General features: G+C 40.3%; 1 protein-coding gene across 1 annotated transcript; it reads left to right on the top strand.

Moving 5' to 3' along the window:
• Positions 1–1,922: 1,922 nt before the first annotated feature.
• npc1l1 (NPC1-like 1) lies at positions 1,923–13,216 on the top strand. Its single transcript, XM_085474912.1, has 21 exons — positions 1,923–2,097; positions 3,424–3,585; positions 3,728–4,636; positions 5,034–5,327; positions 5,419–5,642; positions 5,751–5,851; positions 5,955–6,127; positions 6,711–6,839; positions 7,743–7,925; positions 8,018–8,132; positions 8,253–8,518; positions 8,706–8,795; positions 8,885–9,075; positions 10,414–10,541; positions 10,671–10,800; positions 10,886–10,941; positions 11,047–11,197; positions 11,315–11,546; positions 11,815–11,928; positions 12,044–12,206; positions 12,319–13,216. Exons 1-21 carry the CDS (start codon positions 2,056–2,058, stop codon positions 12,516–12,518), a joined length of 4,053 nt encoding a protein of 1,350 aa, XP_085331038.1. The 5' UTR covers positions 1,923–2,055; the 3' UTR covers positions 12,519–13,216.
• The last annotated feature ends 4,333 nt before the right edge of the window (positions 13,217–17,549 follow it).

The following is a 17,549-nucleotide window of genomic DNA, read 5'->3' as shown; positions in this document are numbered from 1 at the left end:
CATTTCTCCTGCTGTTTTGAAACAACAACATAAAGGCAAACATATAATGCGATACTTATACCTATATGTATGAAGTACTTATATTTTATACTTCTGTTTTCTTTAATATAAGTTATTTTTTTGGATTGTCAGAGAAATGTTGATTTAGTGCAGAGAGTCCTCAGTCTTTTCTAGCATGAAGCAAAAAGGTTCACACCTGTCCCGTCAGTTTCCCCTGCTTATCTTCCCCCACCTGCAGTGGCTGGATTGCCCACCAGTGGGGGTCATCCCACTAATTTATTGGTCCTTTGCTGTCACCTTCTATGCGACAATCGGGTGTCCTGGTGTTTTATTTTGTTTTAAATGCAGGTTACTGACAACATCACATTTATGTTCATGTCTTTCGTGCATGAAAAGTATCGAAACCGAATTGAAAAAAAAAAGGAAAAAAAAACATGCACAACAACCAGTCCTGCAAAGGAACTGCTTTCAAATCCTGATTTATTGATCATAATTTTTAATTTAATAATTTTAATAATTTTAACTTTAAAATGTTCTTCATTTTTATTTCCAAAATTAGTAAATGTTTTCAATTTCTCAAGGTCTGCACAGTTGTTTCTCATATAAGCAAGGGAATGCACAGCAAAAACACAAGCTAATGAAAGAAACAGGTTTAAATAAACACACAAAAACAAAATAAAAAATATAAATGATTTGAAAAAACAAACAAACCACAGAATCACTTTGATTGGCACCAAACATAAATGATATGAAGTAAAGTGCTGTTTCCAGCACTTTACATTTTATGGTTGGGCAGAGTCCTTTAAGAAATAGCGCTCATAAAGAATAAATGCCAGGGTGCACCGCATCTACCAACGTCACAAAAACATGATATAACAGAATGAGAATAAAATAATTTAGTGATAAACGTTTGGACGGTGTAGCATCAGAAATAGATTTGTTCTGCTGAATGAAACCTGCTCCCGTTATAACTCTGGAATTGCACAGGAACTGCTGCAATCGCTCTGAAAATCGGCGCAAAGTAGATAGATAGAGATGCTGATAAATCCTAAACTTTATGAATAGTTACAAAATTCTGTTATGCTGCCACTTATCACGAAAGAACAATAAACATCCTCATATCTTTGCCATTTCTTCCCATCTTCTGCACCATGTCTGTTTATCACAAATTTAAATGCTCACGCACCTTCACCCTGAAAGCTCAGACGATAGCATCTGGACCATCGGATCTCTTCTTTATCTCAGCTGTGACCTTGACATATGATAAGAGCATTAATTACAAAGTTGATCATGTCGGCTTGGCATGCTTACAGACCATCACTGGACTTGAAAGTAATATATTTGTATTCATTTAGTTTTTTTCTAGTCCTACTGACCATTCAAAGCACTAAATGACTTTTTGATTTAAAGAAAAATGATCCATCATATCATATCAGGAACACAGGTATTGTTCTCTCACTGTACCCTATAGATCAGATAGTCACTTTGATGATGGTCTAAAGGTTCAGTAGTAGTGTGCTGTACTTTGGATGTTTCCTACATGCACTGCTCTGAAAACAAGCAACAACAGCCTACACATGCTTCTTGCTGTAAAGGGATTGACACGATTCAAATCACTCAGAATGTTTATCTATCGTCAATAAAACTACAAATTTCCAGGTGGTATCAGTTCAAGTATCAATGTAAGATGAAGCACAAGTGAAGAACTAGGTGTGGCTTAGACATCTGGGTGGGATTTTGTTTCTCCCAGCTCTGCTGAATCACCCCAGCAACCCTATCAAAATCTATTTTCTGTGTTAATTATCAAACGGAGCAACTGGTAGCTTTCGCCCGTGATTGGCCGGCAGCAACATCACACCAGAACACGTTTCTCCTTACGTAGCCCTAACACTGTAAGATAGACAGACAGACAGACAACAGAGACTACCCACATCACCTCTCACCTTCTTTCCTAATGCATCTTCTAATAGGTCAACAGTGAAACACTCCTTACACTCCTATTTTACTGAAATTTAAGAATCTGACTCTTCTGTTGTTGAATCGTGCTCAGGAATCATGATGCGTCTTGCAGCCCTTGTCATTTTTATAAATATTGTGGTAAGTTTTTTCTTCTTTTTTTATTGGGGAATTTATTGCAGTTGTGCACTGGTTTCTATAATATATTGAAGATGTAATACTGTACATTTTTTCAGTTAACAGCATGATGGGGGGGGGGGGGGGGTTTGAAATGTATTAATCATTTGATCTGTGATCAGCACTTAAAACTAGAAAGATTAACGTTTAATTAAAATCCTAAATGAATATAACTGTTTAAACAAGCAATCAATATGTATTTTTATAGTACATTCGCAGATAAGAAACCCAAATTAAAAGCAATACAATAAATAAATATAAGTAAGTAGTGATTTTTATGTCCAGAGTTGAGGTTAGAGAAGAAGGTGTGCAAACAGCGTCTCAGGTAAAATCACTGTTGTGGTTTTAGATTTAAACTGTGTTGAACATATGCACATAATGCATACATAAATATGTGCATGTAATATTTTTCTATATGGGTGATTTTTTAAAGCTGTTTCACACATTTTACATCACTGACCATTCAAATGTAGTCGTCACAATTATATTTATCTCACATACTCTCATGCAAAGTATGATATAACATTTTATTATTGTTATTATTATTATTATTATTATTATTATTATTATTTCTATTATATTTAAAACTTTCAAAGGTAATGCCCTTCACACATTTGTGACTTTCCCCCAAATTTCTATTCTCGTGTTAAAGGTGATTAAATTTATATCATGACATTTTATTTGCCTTTGCTTTAAACTGTAAAAAATTAGAGATGACATTTTTAAGCCCCGTAGGTTTGGCAACAGTCACCTTTAATCACATTGCATGTTACAAGAATACATTGTGTTTGGCTATAAAAAATAAAAGTCAATTTATATTCCAACAGAAATCAAACACTAGTTTTAAAAGTTTATTGTACTTAGTATTTACATTTTTTTATCTTGTATTGTAGGCACGCATGTAGTTTGTGGTTATAATTAACCTTGAACGTGTGCAATTTATTAGTACAATCTCCATTTTATTGTTGCAAATTGGCAATAAAGAAGCTGAGCTGGCAGGACACCGTGTAGCGTTTGAGTCATTGTGACAGGGCTGTGAGATGTTACGAGTTATCCTTAGAAAATGTTATAGGCATTATAATAAACACTATCAAACTTATACAAGTTTTTGGAAAACATATCATTGAGCTTATCGCTTCGTGTTAACTGTAATGTTTGTGAGTAGGAAAATAATTTTTATAATCGAACATCTGTGCTGAGAAGTTTTTGATTTCTAAGCAGACTCTACATTAAAAGCGCTGTTGCTGCCTTTATTGTACTTACTCTTGAAAACTCGTCTCGTCCACGCAGAGTCTATCAGAGGCCCAGCATGAGCCGGGATATTGTGTTTTTTATGATGAGTGTGGTCGTAACCCGCTGCTAAATAACACCCTCATTGATCCCATCGTCCCATGTCTGAATTACACTCGTGCCAAACTCGTCACTGGAGACCACTACAAGATACTCAAACAGGTGTGTGTATATCCTTCTTCTTGGTGGAGTGAACTGCTGTAAGAGAAGAAGTTTGAATGAAGTGTGGCAGAGGTAGATTTCTGTCTATTCTCAATAAGTGCGTGTTACAATCCTTTTATAATTACATTTGTTCCTGCTGCAGGTGTGCCCCATGTTTGACCAGGGAGAGAGCAGCACATATGCTTGTTGTACGATCAAACAGCTGGGATCACTGGAAAAGAGCCTGACCCTGTCCAAGGCTGTTCTCGTCCGCTGCCCTTCCTGTGCTTACAACTTTGCTCACCTGCACTGCATCAACACCTGCAGTCCTAACCAGAGCCAAACAGTTAAGGTCACAAGGGTGATGAATGTCACTGAGCAGAATAGGACGAGGGAGGCCGTGTTGGGTTACCAGGCATTCATCGGCAAGACTTTTGCTGATACCTCCTTCCAGTCATGTAAAAATGTCCGGATTCCTGCCACGATTGGAGGCTATGCCATTGCCACCATGTGTGGTCGCTATGGGTCAAAGCTATGCACTCCCCAGCGCTGGTACGATTTCCAAGGGGACTCGAGTAACGGTTTGGCTCCTCTGGACATCGACTTTAAAATAATACAAGAAGGAGACACCACAGGGTTGCCAGAAGGTGTGATTCCCTACAACGGGGTCGCTTTCATGTGTAATGAGACCACACCTACAGGAGGGGACGTTTGCTCCTGCCAGGACTGCCAAGAATCGTGTCCAAGTGTGCTACCTCCTTCACCGGTCGCTGGCCCCTTTACACTGCTGGGCACCAATGGTTACCTTGTAATTTCTATCATCTTGCTCATTCTCCTGATACTTTCCTTTGTCCTATACCTCTCTGTCTCCTGGTGGGTGGCATCTCAAAAAAATAAAAAGAAAGGAATACACAGAGGTAAAGGCAAAGACAAGGACAGTGATAAAGTGACTGAGAAGATCATCCATCCCTCAGAGGTGACATGTGCTGAGACAAACAGCTTGGCTGCTCAGGCTTACCTGAGCTCACAGTTCCGGATTTGGGGAACCATCATGGCCTCTTATCCCCTCACTGTAAGTACTTTGATCCAGTAAAAGTAGGACGTATGTACCCACTAGGCCTTCTTTTAGCTTTAGTGGAAGAATTAAAGTCAAATCATAAGATGCTGTTCATACCAAACCCAGTTATGCTATAGCAACAAATCCTCTGAGTGGACTAAAATGAGGAAGATTACATTTTTATTGTTCAAAGTGACATTTGGAATATAAAGAATACTAATAATTCCCTATTATCTATATTTTATTTACTAATTCAGTATAGATATGTTCCCATTTCAAAGCCACTTGAAGTAGAATTTGCACATTTCTGACTTCTTGCGTTAACCTTACCTTACACAGTGGATTTAAGAGAAAGTATATTGTTAGCCAGACGAAGACACCACGCCTGAAGAATATTTGATCTTTTTTCAAGGTCCTCCTCCTGTCTCTTATTGTCGTGGCTGTTTTATCTGTTGGCCTCAAAGACATCAAACTCACCACCGATCCAGTTGAACTTTGGTCTGCCCCTAACAGCCGGGCTCGCCAAGAGAAAGAATTCCACGACACGTACTTTGATCCCTTCTACAGGACAAATCAAGTAATCTTGACAGCACCAGGCAGAAAAAGCCACATTTATGACTCGTTGCTGTTTGGACCGCAAAACTTTAGTGGGATAATGTCCAAAGAGCTCATCATTGAGCTGCTGGAACTCCAGACACGAATACAGGTACTCAAAGTCAAAGCTGACTGCTGACAGTGTTTGAAAAGGTGCATCATTCCATGTTGACTAACTGAAACCCCCCTCATTCTGTTTTTAGAATATTCAGTTTTGGTCAGATGATCTGAACCGGACAGCAAGTTTGAAGGATGTGTGCTTTGCGCCGCTAAATCCCAACAACCCTTCCTTGACTGACTGTGCAGTCAACAGCTTGCCACAGTACTTCCAGAACAGCCTAGACCACATTAACGCTAAAGTGAACATGACTGAGCTGGGAGTGACCAAAGAGGTGGACTGGAGAGACCACCTCATCTACTGCCTTGGGTAAGCATTCATTTAAAAAAACTGCAACCAACACCGCTCATTTTTATAAACTTCACCTTCCGGCACATAAAACCATCCTTTCTCCCCCTTTTTCCACTTCTCCTCAAGCTCTCCTTTGTCCTTCAAAGACATCACAGATTTAGGTATGAGCTGCATGGCTGACTATGGAGCTCCAGTCTTCCCATTCCTGGCTGTGGGAGGATATGAGGGTAAGAGACTTTTAGAACCACTGTTTTATCCCTGAAATTATTGTACAACACACAAAAAGGCGCTTCTAACTCACTTGAACAATTTACACTTGACTTTTCCCAGATGATGCATTCAGCAGTGCTGAGGCCTTCATCCTGACCTTCTCCCTGAACAACTATGCTCGCAGTGACCCTAAATTCAAAGTGGCTATGCAATGGGAGAAAGAGTTTCTTAAAATTGTCCAAGAATACCAGAAAGACCGGAAAAACAGCTTCACTTTTGCATACATGGCAGAGGTAAAAACTCTATGAGTATGCATTATTCGTATATTTACAAAATTTAAGTTCAAATGAGAAATTTGTGTGGATTTTGGGGCAGTTACCTGTGATTTACGTGAGTCACTGTGGCTCAAGAAGTAGAATTGGCAGGTTTGAGGGTTTGTGGCCAAAGTGTTTGGGGGCAAGATAATTAACTCTGAGTTCCTCCCAATGCTTTGTGCTGAGTAAGAATCGCACATGTGTGTGAATGTGAAATAGAAATGAATCACTTAGAAAAAAGTGATTCGGTGAATGAGGTGTAAAATGCTTTGAGTGATGAAGCAGAGTAGAAAAGCTCCATTAAGGCCTTGGCCGCGTGTCACTTGTCTGAGGTGGTCCAGGGACCTTTGTACGTGTCATTACACCATCTTTGCACTCGTTTCCTGCCTGCTCACAGTCGTGTCCTATCTAATAAAGATCAAAATGCTCAAGAAAGCAAAATGAAGCAATTACCAGGCATACTGACAAAGACTTGCTGTTGCTGTTTTTCTAAGAAACGTTAAGTTGGCCTCTCTGTGACCTTTAACACATCTAATCACTCACTTCTCTGCTCTGTTAATAGAGATCTCTGGAGGACGAGATCAATCGAACAACTGCAGAAGATATCCCCATCTTCATGATCAGCTATGCTGTAATTTTCGTTTACATCGCTGTGGCACTTGGAGAGCACTCTTCATGGAAACGCTTACTGGTACGTCTCCGCAGAATGGGTAGCATCAGGTATTCCCGGGTATTGCAACTTGCAAATCAGCAGTTAATCCCTTTAGTGCCATTAGTCTTTGAACGGGTGTTCATAAACCCTGCCACACTCTGCCTTTTCACTTGTGTGGTTTTAGGTGAAATGTCTTAACACCTACCTTCATGGTCTGCCCAGGATGGAGCCCAAACATTTTTATGTAGCACAGTTATGTCAGTATTTTCATTTTTCCAAATCTAGCATCTGCAAAAGAAATTACTTTCCAGTTAGCCTCAGCTGTATGTTTTGTTTCGTGCTGATTAGCATGCTAAAAATGTTCGGTAACATCGTTGATGCTAACTAGTAACTGCAAAGCATAAGAATACACACTTATGGGTTAGGTTTGCTTACACTTTAACACTTAAGTTTGGATTTAACATAAGTGTTAATGTGCATTCATTTGGTATCAGAATAATGTCATTTTTTGCTAACATTTAAGTGTGGTGCTGGATGCAACTGTTAGCTGCTGTCCATTTGACCTAGATTAGATAATAGTGTGCAGTAACCTTGATAACATGGCAAATAAAGCCATATTTGACTAGAAACAACATGCTTTTTAAACCCTCTGACCAAGAGCTGAAAGCGTTATGATCGGAGCTTTTTTTTTTTTTTTAAGTTGCTAAAACATGAATTTAGTTGTTGCTGTAAAAATGTGAGCATAAAATATGCCCCTGGGTTATACTGGCTTCTGTACAGAGAGAAAAAATGATAGAATGGTATATATCACCTACTGTACGTGATAAGGAGAAGCTGATACAGTATGCCTATGTCAGGATTATTGTTCTTACTACAGCGTAATAAAGAAATGTCAATGGGTTCACTGAGACGTTTGTACATTTGCATCTCTTTGTCCTGTAGGTGGACTCTAAGTTTCTGGTTGGTTTGGGTGGGATCCTGGTGGTCGCCTGCTCTGTCCTGGCCTCAATGGGTTTTTATTCCTGGATTGGCATACCCTCCTCACTGGTCATCCTTCAGGTCGTTCCCTTCCTGGTGCTCGCCGTGGGAGCTGACAACATCTTCATCTTTGTTCTGGAGTACCAGGTATTGTATATCTATGTGTGCCATAAATGTACAATGGTGCCATTTTTTTAACATGGTGGAATTTTTATTAAGTTACTCTTCCTGTCTTCCAGAGAGATGTGCGGAGGCCTCACGAGACGCGAGAGGAGCAGATCGGGCGTGTCCTTGGAAACGTGGCTCCCAGCATGCTCCTGTGCAGTCTTTCTGAGTCTGTCTGCTTCTTCCTAGGTATATAATCTGATATCCTTAGTTGAATCCTTAGTTTTAAAAATGTAATAAAAATTTTTTACACCAAGCTGGACTTGGTGTTTTGTCTGGTGCGTTACCCTCTATCCATGTTTGTTTCAGGGGCCCTGTCCACTATGCCAGCAGTGAAGTCCTTTGCTCTATATGCTGCTCTGGCTGTGCTCATGGACTTTGCCCTCCAGATGACAGCTTTTGTTGCGCTGTTGTCCCTGGATGCCCGGCGCCAAGACAACAACCGCTGTGAACTTCTCTGTTGCATTAAAGTGTCAAAACAGCGTCCAAAAAAGCCAAATAAGGGTTTTCTGATGCCATTCATGAAGAAATACTATGCCCCTGTTCTACTGCACCGCTACACCAGGATCATAGTGGTAATGCCTCACCAACAACATAAAATATGTTCAGTCCACAGTTATTCTAAACCGCTGACCTCAGCTGTCTCACTGATGTTAAATCTTGCGAGATGAAATTTAATGAGATGAACACAAACTCATATTGAGATGTGTGTGTTTTTAAACAGATGTTTGATAAATTTACTCTATTCTATGTTCTCCTCAGATAGTAGTTTTCATCTTTATGTTCTGTGGAGCCTTATTCCTCATGATGAATGTGAAAGTGGGTTTGGATCAGGAGCTGGCTATGCCTCAGGTCAGTAAGCACAATTATGTATAAATGGCAATGACACTATTTTCTTCCTGTTAAACCTGTTCACAAAGATATTTCTGTTTTCGATGCAGGACTCATACATGCTGACCTATTTCCAGTACCTGAACAAGTACTTTGAAGTTGGCGTTCCTGTTTATTTTGTAACAAAAAAGGGGTTCAACTTCACCTCTGTGGAGGGCATGAATGCAGTCTGCTCCAGCGTGGGTTGTGATCAGTTCTCGCTGACTCAGAAGATCCAGTACGCCACAAACTACCCTGAACGGTGAGTCAGTGGATTTATTGTTTATAATCTGAACACGGGAAACTTTAAGCTTTAAAAGCAAACTCTGTACCATTGTTGCTCACTTAAACTCTGTATCTACCAGTTGCTTGCAACAGTTCTGATACTCTGCATGTGTCCTTCACATCACAACATATCCTTGACCTTGCTGATATCGTAGTAGCAACCTGTTACACACTTTCCAGTCAGATCAGTTAATGATAAACTCAACAACATAATTGCCACAGAGCAGATGAAGGGTGTCTCTGAGTGATAGTGCCAGTATTTATCAGCAGCCTTATCAGCTGGCAAACAGCATCTCATAAAACAGGAACAATAAATCTATCATTAAGAACTCCAATAAATTTAACTGAAAGATTTGTATCAGAACGCCTTTAATAATCTTTGTGTTATAAAATAGTTAAATTGAGATGCTAATTGTGCAGGTGCCCCAAGCATAAAAACAAGCCATTCACACAATAAAACAACAAAGTCATTCCCACAGTAAAGTCAGGCCTTTCAGTAGAAGACAATGAATGATTATGAATGAAAAAGGAGCAAAGAATTAAATAGAAAGTGTCATGGTGCATTACAGCAACCCTGCTTGAGTTAGGGCTTGAGCTGTTTGCCTCTGTTTTGGTGGAGCTGTAGCGTCTACCAGTGGGGAACAGGTCAAATAGCAAGTATCCAGTGTGACAGCTGTTTTTAGGGGTTTTTAAGACATTTGAGAGGTATCTTGCTTTTTCAGTCTCTTCCAAGGAGGGAAGAGCGGAGCCAGTGAGCTTTCATGCTGTCTTTATTACCCTGGGGGTAGCTTCTTTTATCTGCTGCAGAGCATCCGGCAGACCACGCTGTAACACAGTACGCTGGCATGCTTTCAGTGAGCGAAAGAAGGCAAACCAGCAGTTTCTCATCTACACAGTACTTCTTCAGCAACCTCGGGAAGTGAAAGTGCTGCTGAGCCTTCTTAAACACAGCTGTAGTTATTTAGAAATATTCAGTACATAATCCCAGATCCAGATAGATGGTTTGAAATTTACTAAGTATGAGACTGATATTATTACATTTGAAGTAGCTACAGGTTGTTAGCTTCCTGAAGCATACTGAGCATAGAGAAAGACAGAGAAAAATGGCCAAATATTCAAGCACAGAACCCCTTAAAACACAAACTGAAGTGGTTTTTTAAACTTCAATTTTGAATAAAATGATCAATTATTGCTTGGAAGTGCTGGATAATGTTACTTTTAATGCAACAGACTAACAAGGTATTGCTGTTTCTTACCTTTTTCTGAATTTGATGATTATGAGAATAAATAATTATTTATATGATCTCAACTTTAGATCCTATGTGGCTATCCCTGCGAACTCGTGGGTGGATGATTTCATTGACTGGTTGAACCCCCAATCCAAATGTTGTCGTCTGTACACCAACGGTCCCAATGTAGGACATTTCTGTCCTGCAATTGAATGTGAGAATCATTTCTTAAATGAAAAAAGCATTAAAAAAACATACTTGCATGCAGTTTTTGATGTTACTGTCTAAACATGAACAAAGACATGACTTCAATAACCCCTACTCTTCTTATTTGTCTTAACAGCTGGTTTAATCTGTGCTAAAAGGTGTCTGGCACGTCCTGATAATGATACGGTGAGGCCCACTGTGGCACAATTCAACCGCTACCTTCCTGACTTTCTGACTAACAGGCCTGACCTGCAGTGCTCCAAAGGGTTTGTATTGTAAATGCGCGCATACACACTAATAAATCCCAGCATCAAAACGGAAATCTCATGGCTTACTGTCTTTTTTAAACAGCGGTCTAGGAGCGTATGACAAAGCAGTGGTAAGAGATGAAAGTGGGGAAATAATAGGTAGGTCCCCAAAAACACCGCATAGCAGTGGAAGTGATTCTATTCATTCAAAAACAGATTTAAAAAATAGGAAATAAAACCTTTTTTACCCCCCTGTCTCTCCAGCCTCTCGGTTCATGGCTTACCACACACCTCTAACCAACTCCCAGGAGTTCACCGCTGCCCTGAAGATGGCCAGGGAGCTTGCTGACAAGATCACCCAAGGCATGAGGCGCGTGCCAGGCACCTCGCCTGACTTTGAAGTGTTCCCTTACACGTATGTGCTTTCCCCATTTCCCTGCAACTCAGCTCCAACCACTCTGCCAGAAAGTTGTTTTCGTCTTTAAGCGGTTTGTATTTTCTGATCAATGTTTTATGTTTCTCCTCCTTCCAGGATAACCTACGTATTTTATGAGCAGTACCTGACTATTGTGAATGAGGGACTCTTCAACATCTCCTTGTGTCTGCTGCCGACCTTCGTGGTCTGCTGTCTGCTGCTCGGCTTGGATCTGCGCTCCGGCCTGCTCAATCTGCTCACCATTGTCATGATCGTTGTGGATACAGTCGGTGTCATGACTCTGTGGAGCATCGACTATAACGCAGTGGCTCTCATCAATCTGGTCACGGTAAGAGCAAATCAGATCATTGGGACTGAAGGAGGCTCATTTTCTCAAGTGCGGACACAGTTATGGAAAGACATTGTGTTGACCAGTCTGCCTAATAACAGGTGCTGATTAGCTGCATCACTGGGTTTCTTTGGAGACCAACCTATACAATCAACTGAGTGTGGATATTTTTACTAAATTTGCTAGCCTTTTGTATTTTTCCCGTGCTTTGCAGAGATTCATTTTTGATGGTTTAGTGAAAGTCTCACATCTTCTGTGCAATCTGCAGGCGGTGGGCATCTCTGTTGAGTTTGTGTCGCATATGACGAGATCGTTTGCACTCAGCACCAAGCCCACACGTGTGGAAAGAGCAATCGAGGCTACAGCCAAAATGGGCAGCGCAGTAAGTAAAGCAAGAGCTGATGTTGTTAATCACCCATTAAAGAAAAATTTGAACCAAAAAAAGGAAAATAAAGACATGTTTTCAAATGAATTTTCCCTTTTTTTGCACCCTCAAGGTGTTTGCTGGTGTTGCTATGACTAACCTGCCAGGCATCATCGTGCTGGCGTTTGCCAAAGCGCAGCTCATCCAGATTTTCTTCTTCCGGTTGAACCTCGTCATTACACTCCTGGGAATGGCTCACGGACTTATATTCCTCCCAGTGGTGCTCAGTTATTTCGGTACGTACATCATTTTCCTCTGGGTTCTTTATGTGTAGTAGAGAAACTATTAAAACTGAAGGTGAAGACTAAGTGTCTCGCTGTTGCATTGTGTCGTGCTCCTTTCTCTCAGGTCCCGGTGTAAATAAAGCGGTGCTGCTCCAGTTCCAGCAGGAAAAAGAAAAGGACAGGGAAAAGGCGGAGACGAACAGCCACATGAGACAAGTTTATGATAACATCAGCTACGAAGGCAATGAAATAAAACAGGACCCGTACTCAAACACCGTGGATGAAAGTGGTTCAAAAACGGTGGGGAAAACTGACAGGTTGTGAGCACAAAAAACAAAATCAGTTTTGAGGTAAATTATTGTAGCATACAGAGTCACGATGGACACAGAAAATGACATTTTGGCCCCATGTGGAAATTATTAGCCTGCTTGTGTATCTCTGTCCGAAATGGAAGGTAGGACCTACACAGGTGTGCAATATTTTTGAAGCAATGCAACAATGGACTAAAGCAATGAGGTTCAGGCTTCCTGAATCAACGTATAGGAAGCGTATTTGATAGAGGCTTAAACGAAGAATCACGAGTTAGTCATTTTGAATTTTTTTGTTCAACACTTCACTGTAGAAGTGACTGATTCAAATGAACACACACTCCACAGCTATTGCAGGAAATGTGCAATCAGTGATAAAATATCAACTACATTCATTATGTGAATGAATAATCCACTGAAAACATTATAGTTTTCCATGATTAGAAATTGAAACTGTTTCGCAGAAATGTGTATTTTTGTTGTGATGTGTATTTAATATATTATTTCATCATACACAAATGCTTTTCTTTATCTTGGTGCTGCTGCCACTGTATGACTTCCAGGACTCACAAAGCTGTCTCTTTAAAAACATTTCTAATACATGTTAGGATTTTTTTTTTAAGTTTTGGCCAATTTGGGTCCAGGAATGTGTGTGTTTGTTGTTGTTTTTTTTCAAATAGTAAAAAAAAAAGAATAAATCAAGGACTCTTTGAACTTTGTGTCATTTCATGAAATGAAAATACACATCTTTCAGTTTTTTCTTGCACTTAGTCTGACTGTGATAGAAAAAAATGATTCTATCCATGAAAATATTATGTTGGCTTTTTATACTCTGCCAAAAAAATAATAAGGACTTTTGCAGGTGGGCGTGCTGCTGCTGATCACGTTCTTGACATCACACGTCTCATTTATCGGCGGTAGTTTATATGAGCACTTAGTGGAAGACATTAAGCTGGAGGGCTGGGGTTGGCTATAAGACATGAATTTTTCCTAAAATTTGATGAATTTGATGTTTCATTCGAAAGAACAACGATATATAAGAGGAGTTTAAGATCAAAAACAGGTCAGAAAAGGAAGACGTATAGTAAGGATTTACATTTTTAAACCCTGCACCTTTGTTTCAATAGTTCATTTTCTTTTTAAAATGGGAATATGTCATTGCAGCTTTAAGCTAAATTACTTTATAGAAAAGAAATGTTATTTTGGAATCCTACCGCAACAAAACAAATGGTCATACAAGTGCATCTTATCCTATAGATCAGGGGTATTAAACTAAAATTTGAGGAGGTCCAGTTGGAGAAAATCTTCTCAAGCAGAGGTCCGGGACATCATAATGTCTAACTTACGTTATGATTGTGATAGAGAAGCAACCTTTTTTTTTTTTTTTTAATTTATATCTGAACGTATGAACAATAGACTGTCAAATCAATGAAAATACAAGTTAAAACATTTCAACAAAATTTATTGTTAACACTGAAACACACAGTAGGCCTACATTAGAAATAGGGCTGCTGTTTAAAATGAATTAGAGAAAATAAATAAAATGGCTAAATTGTGCATCTTAAAACAAAGTGATTAATTTCAGAAAAAAAAAGTTTCCCTTTTTCTTTACATTTTACATCTCGACTAAACAGTCTCAATACATTTTCAACAGATAACCTCAAAACATTTTAACAATTTTACAGTTTCTCTTTCTTTCACCCCCTTATATTCCACGTCCCAACTTTCTGTTGTTCAGTGAGAGAACTGAGCTTTAGTTCGCTCTACTAGGATTTTAAATCTGGGCTGGAATGGTGTCAGGGCCATTCTCATACACATGTGTAGGTGCTCATTGGTGATCCTGGAACGATATTTAGTTTTTATTATGTTCATTGTGGAGAAAGCTGCCTCACAGCTGTATGTGGAGCCAAACATGGTCAAGATGTACAGGGCTACTTTCCTCAGATTTGGGAAAGCTGTCTCAGAGACCAATTGGGGCCAGAAAGTGGCAGGTTCAGTTCTTCCAAACTGCTCTTTCAGGGCCACATCTGCTTGGAGATCAATTAGTTGCATTTGAAGAGGCCCAGCATTTGCCCACTTGAAGTGCTGTGTGACTTCCTTTGAGAACCCTCTGACATCAGTGATGGCAAATGGGTTCTTTATGAACATGGTGAGCTGCTGTCCAAAGCTGAAGCTATCAAAACGTTTGCTGAAGTTTTCAATCAGCTTATCAACAAAGTCAACAAAAGAGGACACATCTCTCTGTCCCTGAACCTGTTCCTTCACTGTTGGGAAGTGTGCATAGTCTCCTTGCAGGTCTTCTTTGAACACTTCAAGTTTCCTCTGAAAGCAGCGGACAGCTGTCATCAGTTCACAAATTGAATTGTCCTTGCCCTGCAGCTTCAAATTCAGTTCATTCAGGTGTGAAGTGATATCAACCAAAAAGGCCACAATATCCATGTTTTTCCCATCATTTAAAAAGAGAGAAAAGTTTGTTGCTTTTTGACTTTCCAGCTCTTCCAAGAAAGCTGCTACTTCACTTCTGATGGACCAAAATCGCTCCAATGCCCTGCCTTTGCTAAGCCATCTCACATTGTTGTGAAGCAGAAGATCATCAGCGTGTGCATCAACTTCTCTGAGAAATTCCCTGAGCATGCGATGCTGACAAGAAGAAGATGCCCTGAGAAAATTAATCATTTTCATCATTGTTTTCATCACCTCAGCATACTCGTCTGACAGGGTGGAGCATAACACTGACTGATGAATAATGCAATGATAAGAGATTAGCTCGGGATTGTCCTCTTTCATTCTTGCTACAGCTCCTTTCTCTCTCCCCATCATAGCAGGGGCTCCATCTGTGGTTATTGAAACCACTTGGTTTGGCTCTATTCCTCGCTTTGTTAACATTTCCTTAATGGCCAGGTAAATATCCTCTCCTCTTGTAGTGCTGTGAAGGGAAGTTACACCTAGCAGGTCTTCACAGAACTCTTTCTTATCATTGTTGAAGAACCTTACATAAACTAACAGCTGAGCATTGTCAGACACATCAGTGGACTCATCTACAGCCAAGCCTACACATGGTGTCTTATGAATAGCTTCTTCCAGCTGGGATAGCACATCCTGAGCTAATAATTCACTTCTCTTTGTGGCTGTTGATGCTGACATAGGTATTTGCTTTATTTTGTCATGAAGCTCTTCTTTTTGTTTACCCTCAAGTAATGTTTCTGCTACTGCACTCATGCACTCTTTGACAACACCTGCAAAGGGCTTTTTGTGTTGACCTAAAATCCAAGCAACTCTGAGGGAACATTCATGAGCACGTTGTTGGGCGGTGAAAGAACTGGTTAAGATCCTTGTGGACTGATCATATTGGGCTCTGAGACTGCTAATTTTCTGGGACCTGAGTTCAGACTTGGGTGTGTATGATTGTTCAAAAGCTTTGTGCTTTGTCTCATAGTGGCGTTTGACATTGCCACTTTTAATCAGTGCCACGGTTTCTGAACATATGAGACACACTGGTTTGCTGCTTGCGGCCGGAAGAATGAACATATATGCGTCAGTCCATTCAGTCTTGAAAGTTCTATTTTCGGTGTCTACTTTTCTCTTTTTTGAAAGCGCCATAGTTGTTTTACCTCTTGTGACTCCCGCTCACGTCTTCTCTCACTGTATCGTTAATCGTCTCGCTTGTCATTCACCTCTCACCATGTCTTTCCTCTGTCTGTCTGTGTCTGCACTCAGCGTTGCGATCGCCTTGAATGCGCAGATGTGATTGGCTAAGTAGTGTCACATGGGTGGCGTAACTCGCACACAATTGGTTAGTATGTTCCCTGGTCTAATACAATGTAAGGTTACCGCTTAAAATTGAATCGCCCCGTCAAAATTAAATATAATTTAATATTTTGTTAACTATAGGTCCGGGTCCATATAGGATGGCGACTGGGTCCGGACTCGGACCCCGGTCCGCCTGTTAGTGACCCCTGGTTTAGAGGATAAAATCCCTGTGTTCATGAGAAGCTGAGTATCGCACTGGAGAGGAAATCGTAGGACGGAAGGCTGAAAGAAACACATGATTTTTGTAAAAAGGTGGCAAAGATTAGAAGTAAAAATGGTTAATTTGTTTTTGATTTCTTTTACTAAAATAAGTGGTTATTTTTATTTTCATATACGCATTGCAAATGTGCTCATAATGAGTTGGCACTCAGTCTTTAGAAGGTCATAAGCTTCGTTCGGCGTGATGGACCGGACTGATATATTGCAGGTATTGACTTTGAGTGCAGAGGGCTAAATGCAAACACGCTTACACACACATAGATTATGATTAGAATAAGTCCCTGGGCCAGAGAGTCCTGAACATTCTGAATATTCTAAACCAATTTTGAATCACTCGAGGAACAATGAATAACAACATTAGATTATTAAGGCTAGGCAGAGAGGTGTTTTGGTTTTCTGTCTTACAGAGAAAGGAACAGACACCAGACGAGGTCACGGAGATATGAGGATCCTTCGCAGCAGAGATAGGCGTGGAGACTGCCGAGACAGCAACTGGGGCCAAGGGTCATGCAGTTTGGGCTCTAGCTAGTCACCTCAAAAGGATGGATCCCATAAACACAGCAATAACCATGAAGGGGTTGGCAAAAAACCAGGAACACCAGACCAACGAGGTTCGAGAGGCTCTTGGTAAAAAGGGGGACACGGCTGTGACCCCAGAATAAACAGATCGTTATTTGAAAATCGGGGCAGAATAATCCCCTGATCTGTGCAACGACTGAAGGGTGGTCTAACCCCTGAGGTCGAAGAAAGAAGAGCAGAGAATCACCCGACTGGAAGACACTGATAGCTGCAGCAATAAAGTAAAGGTTAAAAGCTCCTTGGACAGAGGTTCTAGTCTGAGTACGTTTGAAAGGTACAAGGTGGCACCAAAATGAGGTTGGGGAAACTGGAGCACCAAGATAAAGCTGTGGGAGAACTGGAGAGCGATGGGAGTGTCATCTGTAACTACTATTGTTGTTGTAATCATAGTTTTTCTTGCATCTGAACTGTGCAAACACAGAGGTCATCCAATATGGTC

This window comes from Copadichromis virginalis, linkage group LG12 (genome assembly GCF_057382275.1).
Source record: "Copadichromis virginalis isolate Kocher_CV1m ecotype Utaka linkage group LG12, C_Virginalis_male_GT1.1, whole genome shotgun sequence".
NCBI lineage: Eukaryota > Metazoa > Chordata > Actinopteri > Cichliformes > Cichlidae > Copadichromis > Copadichromis virginalis.
The sequence above is the reverse complement of the archived record's forward strand: the minus strand, read 5'-3'. Positions and strand labels throughout refer to the sequence as shown.